Genomic DNA, 7,963 nt, shown 5'->3' on the forward strand with positions numbered 1-7,963 from the left:
TCCTCTCCGACTCAGTATGACTGCATTAAATCCATCATTTTTCGCTCGCCTTCTCATGACATGAGAGTCACTACTCCAGTATTTTAAACCCTCAATATCTGAAGCTCAAGGCGCTTCATTTCGCGCACATCATGCGCTACGTGTTACTCTTTGGTTTCCCATGCTGAGCGCTTTGCTCTGGCCTCGCATGATACGCGCTCGCCTTCCTCGCTGGTCTCACGTGCTACACGCTTATGTTCGTGTGTTTTTGATTTATTGATGCTACTTAAGCATTCTAGTTCCTTGCGATTTGCCCCGATTGCCTCGATTGCCTCAATTATCTCTTCCTTTCCCGTTCACTTTGAATTTTCTATATCGCCGCCAAGCTCACTGGCCAGCTCTACCTATTCCTTCAGTTCCAAGGCTTTCCCTAGTGCTTCTATTTCTTCACTGCTACACAACCATGACGTACTCTAAGAACACTCGTCAACGGTTAGTACTATCACTGCTCTGTACTTCCCCAAAAATACAGAAAGCCAAGTGATATCTCAGCGAAGAAAAGCCGTGCACTCCCCAACTGCAATCACGAATGCTGCGACGATGGTTTCGAAGTTGCTATCCAGACACGTTAATTCTTCTCAGGACGAAGCATCCTCAATCCCATCAATTGCCGCGCAGTTACGTGTGAATCAGGTGATGGCGACTGGCGTTGGCCGCAGGTCATGTCTCAGCGCTGCCGTCCAGTTGTTGCGTTTCGGGCATCCGAGCGGTCATTATTTTGTCGTGGCTGGTGATGTGCCAGGTGCCGGGCAGTCGAGAGGTCCGTGGCAATTTCCAAGGAATGAGAGAAGGGTTTACTTGCATATTGACGTTGGTGAGAGAACATGTACTAGCATAAGTACTAGTACAAGCAAGAGTAAGAGCACACGTACGAGTTGGAGCACACGTACGAGTCATAGCACGCTCTTTATGCACTTCTTTTTCCCCTCGTCGGAGAAAATCACTATTCTTCTTCTCAGCTAAACACGAACGGTAAACCGTTTGGAAAGTCGCGCCCACCACGTCCCATCGTCCCGCCGTGCCTCCGCCTCCACTCCTTTAGGTATGCCCCTGCATTCGAGGCGTTCACCTTGCGAGCGACCTGGCAAGCGGGGAACATGATGTCGAAGTTGTTTTCCCAGAAGTCCTAGACGTTGTCCCGTTTGATAAATGAGTGATCCATTCGTTACGGTCCGTTTGTAAGAGGCAGGCTCTCCTAGAGCGGCAGCAATTCTTCCACGAAGGTTGGAGGTTCTGTTGCCGCGACGAAACCGCCTTTGCAGCCGTGTCACCATCTACAACGGGTTAACTCATGTCCAGGCGGGGTCTCCGTTTGCCCGTTTGCTTTGGTTACTCTAATTTAGTATGGTCCTTAAACATCAGTCGTAACACAGCCTAACGCTCAATGCACATCTGTAAAGCTTACACCTTTGAAAAACAATATGCTTCAGGCAGTTGGCTCATCATTCCTTAAGTGCAAAATACAGCTATGACAGACTAAGAGAAAGGTAACTGAATACAATCCAGCAAGCGATATGCACATAATACACTCAAGGTTTTAGTGCCCCAGAAAGGGATGCATCACTGCATCAAGCTTTATAAACTAAGGACAGTGGGGCTCCCAACCGGCAGCTGACGCTGCCACTAATAAGCTCCTCGACGGTTGAAATTATTTAGGCTTCGCACCTGCCATCCGAGGGAGCACTTGGTGATGACGTCCATAGAGATACCTTGGCATAGCTTGGAGAGATTTACATCAGCTTGTCCATTCACCGAAACTTGATCGCCAATAATTTCCACCAAGGTGTCTGAACAAAGGTGGATGATGTCTAGCATCAACTTCATCTTAACTGACGTGAAACTGGGATTTAGTAGGTTTCGGACTGTCTTCCATTCGTCACCTGCAAAGCAAAGATAAAACGACCAGAAAAAAAGTCAATGCCACATACATAATTTGTCGTGTTCTCTCTCAAGTATTTGAAAGGAATGTCCGCTTAGCTTCACTGAAATATAGATGCTGAAAGTTTTATTCAAAACAAATTGAATAATGCAACTGGTCGAGGACTACCATACTTCATAGAACGTGTGCTCGTAACAACGGCCTGAGAAAGGACACCACTGCTAGAGTCGATACAGCTCAGCTGATTACGATGGTCAATTTAGCCCGATATCAATGAGTGCGAAAATAGATAAATGCACGTGACTATTTATTCCACATAATGCTGTACCGCAGTAGTTGCGTTTACATGTATGCGACAAGAGGCGCATCGCATCGAATCACATTTCGAAAGCATCGCATCATTGTATACGGCGGAAATACGTAAGCAAGGCGAATCACATCAGTACGATATTGAAGGGTAGATCGTGATGGGTAAGTCGACTCACGCGATGAATGCGTTTACATGGAAAAATTAAAGGTGAGCCGACTGCTGGCGTGTGCTCTATTCCTCTCAATGTCATAAGGAGCTCGCCGGAAACAGGTTGTGCCTCTTTTGGGACCATGAGGTATGCATCACCAGTAAACTCTGTCACACAGAATTGCCGTTTAGCACTAAGCAATGCTATACGCTACTGTCGCATTTTTGCAAACGTGCCTGATGATTCTGTTTGTTCAATGTTGTCCCCACAACTTTCTGGTGTGCATAATTGGTGGAATCCAGTACAACAGCAGATGCTAACCTCTGCAATGGACATTGTAGCAGGATTCCTGCCTTCTAGTGGGATTTATGCGGTTACCTTTTACGTGTCTTTCTTTCGGCATGTCTCAGCAACATTTCACTCCGGAACACGCTTATGTCGGGGCATCCAGTAGCAACAAAACAACACATTTCATTTGCTGTCGAGCACTCATTCTTAGAGCGATATGAATTTTATAAAATTTCAACGCATATAATCCTGTTGAAAGGCCGGCCTGCAAACACGAAAGCAGTTATAGGAACAAACCCATACAAAAATGGCGTTTTTATTATCCTTTCAGTTCCTGCTTTTGACCGTGTTATTATGCCCACCTCTCTGTAACACAAAAATGCATAATCATAATCATCATCATCATTATCATCATCATCAACAACAACCTGGTTACGTCCACTGCAGGGCAAAGGCCTCTCCCATACTTCTCCAACTACCCCGGTCATGTTCTAATTGTGGCCATGTTGTCCCTTAATTCTTAAGTTCTTAATCTCATCCGCCCACCTAACTTTCTGCCACCCCCTGCTACGTTCCCCTTCTCTTGGAATCCAGTCCGCAACCCTTAATGACCATCGGTTATCTTGCCTCCTCATTACGTGTCTTGCCCATGACCCCCATTTCTTTTCCTTGATTTCAACTTAGATGTCGTTAACTCGAGTTTGTTCCCTCATCCAATCTGCTATTTCGTTATCCCTTAACGTTAAACCCATAATTCATCTTTCGGTTCATCATTCATCATTCTTCTTTCCATAGCTCGTTGCGTCGTCCTCAATTTGAGTAGAACCCTTTTCGTAAGCCTCCAGGTTTCTGCCCCTTAGGTGAGTACTGGTAAGACACAGCTATTATACACTTTTCTCTTGAGGGATAATGGCAACCTGCTGTTCATGATCTGAGAATGCCTGCCAAACGCACCCCAGCCCATCCTTATTCTTCTGATTATTTCCGTCTCATGATCCGGTTCCGCCGTCACTACCTGCCCTAAGTAGATGTATTCCCTTACGAATTCCAGTGCCTCGCTGCCTATTGTAAATTGCTGTTCTCTTCCGAGGCTGGTAAACATTACTTTAGTTTTCTGCAGATTAATTTTTATACCCACTCTTCTGCTTTGCCTCTCCAGGTCAGTGAGCATGCATTGCAATTGGTCCCCTGAGTTACTAAGCAAGGCAATATCATCAGCGAATCGCAAGTTACTAAGGTGTTCTCCATTAACTGTTACCCCCAATTCTTCCCAATCCAGGTCTCTGAATACTCCTGTAAACACGCTGTGAATAGCATTGGAGAGATCGTATCTCCCTGCCTGACGCCTTTCTTTACTGGGATTTTGTTGCTTTCTTTGTGGAGGACTGCAGTGGCTGTGCAGCCGCTATAGATATCTTTCAGTATTTTTACATACGGCTCGTCTACACCCTGATTCCGTAATGACTCCATGACTGCTGTGGTTTAGACAGAATCAAACGCTTTCTCGTAATCAATGAAAGCTACATATAAGGGTTGGTTATATTCCGCACATTTCTCTATCACCTGATTGATAGTGTGAATACGTCCACTTTCGGCTATCGCGCTTGCGGAAGAAGGTATTCATTATCCTCATATTGTTCTGTTCCGCAAACTATACTAATAACTCTCCCCTGCTATTCCTAGTGCCTATGCCATATCCCCCCACTGCCTTGTCTCCAGCCTCCTTCTTGCCTACCTTGGCATTAAATTCGCCCATTAGTATAGTGTATTTAGTTTTCCCTCTACCCATCGCCGATTCCACGTCTTCATGGTCATCATGACTGGATGTAGGGGCGTAGACCTGTACAATCTTCATTTTGTACCTCCTATTAAGTTTAAAAACAAGACCTGCCACCCTCTCGTTAATGCTATAGAATTCCTGTATGTTACCAGCTATATTCTTAATCATCAGGAATCCGACTCCTAGTTCTCTTCCCTCTGCTAAGTCCCGGAAGCACAGGACGTGCACGCTTTTTTGGCACTGTATATGCTTCTTTTGGCCTCCTAACTTCACTGAGCCCGATTATATCCCATTTACTGCTCTCTAATTCCTCCTATAGCACTGCTAGACTCGCCTCACTAGATAATGTTCTAGTGTTAAACGTTGCCAGGTTCATATTCCAATGGCGGCCTGCCCGGAGCCAGTGATTCTTAGCACCCTCTGCTGCGTCGCAGGTCTGACCGCCGCCGTGGTCAGTTGCTTCGCAGCTGCTGGGGACTGAGGGCCGGGGTTTGATTGTTGTGCTCATATAGGAGGTTGTGGCCAAGTACTGCACCAGGGTGGCCAATCCTGCTCTGGTGAGGGAGTGCGTTATCGGTTCTGGTCACCGGGATCAGGCCACACTCCAGGCCTGTTTGTGCAATTTTATCAATACGCGGATTTTTTTTCTTTAATCCGGTGGAAAATTGCCGGCACCAGGATTCGAACCACGGACCTCTTGCATGCGAGGCGGGTGTTCTACCTCTACGCCACCGCAGCGTTCCCTGGTATTGTCCATTAACTCTTCTCTCCAATTCTTCCCAATCCAGGTCTCTGAATACCTCTTGTAAACACGCTGTGAATAGCATTGGAGAGATCCTATCGCCCTGCCTAAGGCATTCTTTATTGGAATTTTGTTGCTTTGTTTATGGAAAACTACCGTGGCTGTGGAGCCGCTATAGAAATATTTCAGTATTTTCACACACGGCTCCTCTACACCATTATCCCGTAATGCCTCCATGACTGCTGAGGATTCGACTTAATCAAACGCTTTCTCGTAATCAATGACAGCTACATATAAAGGTCGGTTATATTCCGCATATTTCTCTCTCACCTGATTGATAGTGTGAATATGGTCTATTGTTGAGTAGCCTTTACGGAATCCTGCCTGGTCCTTTCACTGGCAGAAGTTTAATGTGTTCCTGATTCGATTTGCTATTACTTTAGTAAATACTTTGTATGCAACGGACAGTAAGCTGATCGGTCTCTAATATTCCAACTCTTCGGCGTCCCATTTCTTAAGCACTAGGATTACGTTGACGTCCTTCCAAGATTGCGGTCTTCCCCCTTTGCATAGCTCCCAAGGCTTTCTCTACTTCTTTTGGCGTTACTTGTGGGATTTCAAATTGCTCTAGACTATGCTCTCTTCCATTATCATCTTGGATGCCACTGGCCCTGTATAAATCTTTATAGAACTCCTCAGTCACTTGATCTGTCTCATCCATATTAGTAATGATATTGCCGGATTTGACGCTTTGTCCATACACCTGATTCTTCCCTATTCCTAGTTTCTTCTTTACTGCTCTTAGGCTTCCTCCGTTCCTGAGAGCATGTTCAATTCTATTCATATTATAGTTCCTTATGTCAGCTGTCTTAAGCTTTTTGATTAACTTGGAAAGTTCTGCCACTTCTATTTTATCTGTAGGGTTAGAGGCTTTCATTCATTGCCGTTTCTTAATGAGTTCTTTCGTCTCCTGCGATAGTTTACTGGTATTCTGTCTAACGGTGTTGCCACCGACTTCTATTGCACATTCCTTAATGATGCCCATAAGATTGTCGGTCATTGCTTCCGCACTAAGATCCTCTTCCTGAGTGAAAGCCGAATACCTGTTCTGTAGCTTGATCCGGAATTCCTATAATTTCCCTCTTACCGCTAACTCAAGGATCGTCTTCTTATGTTCAAGTTTCTTCCGTTCCGTCCTCAAGTCTAGGCTAATTCGATATCTTACTATCCTATGGTCACTGCAGCGCACCTTGCCGTGGACGTCCACATATTTTATGATGCCAGGGTTTGCGCACAGTATAGGGTCTATTTCATATGTAGTCTCGCCATTCGGGCTCCTCCACGTGCACTTTCGGCTATCCCGCTTGCGGAAGAAGGTATTAATTACCCGCATATTATTATGTTTTTCAAGCTCTACTAATATATCTCCCCTGCTATTACTTGTTCCTATGCCACATTCCCCTACTGACTTCTATCCTGTCTGCTTCTTCCCTACCCTGGCATTGAAGTGGCCCATTAGTATAGTGTAATTTGTTTCGGGTTTACCCATCGCCGATTCCAGGTCCCCATAGAAGCTATTGACTTCTTGGTCATCATGACAGGATGTAGGGGCGTAGACCTTTACGACTTTCAATTTGTGCCTCTTATTAGGTTTCACAAGAAGACGTGCCAACCTCTGGTTAATCCTATAGAATTCATGTATGTTACCAGCTATATAATCAGGAATCCGACTCCTAGTTCTCCTCTCTCCGCTTAGCCCCCATAGAATTGGACGTGCCCCCCTTTTATCACTGTATATGCTTCATTTGTCCTCATAACTTCACTGAGCCATATTATATCCCATTTGCGGCCCTCCAATTCGTGCAATAGCACTTCTAGACTCGCTTTACTACATAACTTTCTAGCGTTTAGCTTTGCCAGGTTCGGATTGAAATGGCGACCTGTTCGGACCCAGGTATTCTTAGCACCCTGTGCTGCGTCACAGGTCTGACCACCTCCATGGTCAGTTGCTTCGCAGCCGCTTGGGACTGAGGGCCGGAGTTTTATTGTTGTATTTACATAGAAGGTTGGGGTCAAGTACTGCACCAGGGTAGCCAGCCTTGCTCTGGGGAGGGAGTGCGTTACTGGTTCTGGTCACCGGAATCAGGCTGCACTCCAGGCCTCTTTATGCTACTTTATCAGCAAGCGTATTTTTTTAAACCGGTGGAAAATCGCGTGGCACCGGGATTCGAACCACGACCCTCTTGCACGCGAGGCGGATGCTCTATCTATACGCCACCGCTGCACCGTAGATGCAAAAGTGTAGATTCGCCGTAAATAAATGTTACCTTTTAGTCCTACGAGGCTGTTCAGTATACACTCGATGTCGGTTACCATCGGGGGCCGGTCGCTGAATCCATGCGCTCGCTTGACGAATATTTCCTTGGCAGTGATGACGTCGCCAATGACAACTTTGGCAACCTCGCCTTCGTAGAAACCATACACTTTTCCATACTTTTGGGCCCACTGCTCCATGATCTGTTTAGGGACAGTGAATATCGGTGAAAAGGCACACAAAATACGACAGTTTTGTTTTCCACTTCACACCCGACCGAATAACTTGCCCCAAGACAGTGTTATCAAGCTAACATTGACATGACGGAAACATTTGATTGACATTTCTTGTGAAAAGTAATAGTATGCTACTTTTAAAGGAAGGAAATTAAAAAGAAAAGGGCAGCGTCGTAACTTTCTGCCCTTGTGAGGACGCCTCGGTAGCACTGCGCCGAGGAAGGGTG

At 45.8% G+C, this 7,963-nt stretch overlaps 1 protein-coding gene across 1 annotated transcript in view; it reads right to left on the reverse strand.

The window, feature by feature from the left end:
* The window catches only part of LOC142566790 (cytochrome P450 3A43-like), a 29,118-nt gene extending 21,418 nt beyond the window's left edge, over positions 1-7,700 (reverse strand). The window contains exons 1-2 of the mRNA XM_075677677.1: positions 7,514-7,700; positions 1,705-1,919 (exon numbers count right to left, since the gene is read on the reverse strand). Coding sequence (XP_075533792.1) covers positions 1,705-1,919; positions 7,514-7,700 — 402 coding nt within the window. The remainder of the gene's footprint in view (positions 1-1,704; positions 1,920-7,513) is intronic.
* Between the last annotated feature and the right edge of the window lie 263 nt (positions 7,701-7,963).

This window comes from Dermacentor variabilis, unplaced genomic scaffold, assembly GCF_050947875.1.
Source record: "Dermacentor variabilis isolate Ectoservices unplaced genomic scaffold, ASM5094787v1 scaffold_13, whole genome shotgun sequence".
In the NCBI taxonomy this organism is placed as follows: domain Eukaryota; kingdom Metazoa; phylum Arthropoda; class Arachnida; order Ixodida; family Ixodidae; genus Dermacentor; species Dermacentor variabilis.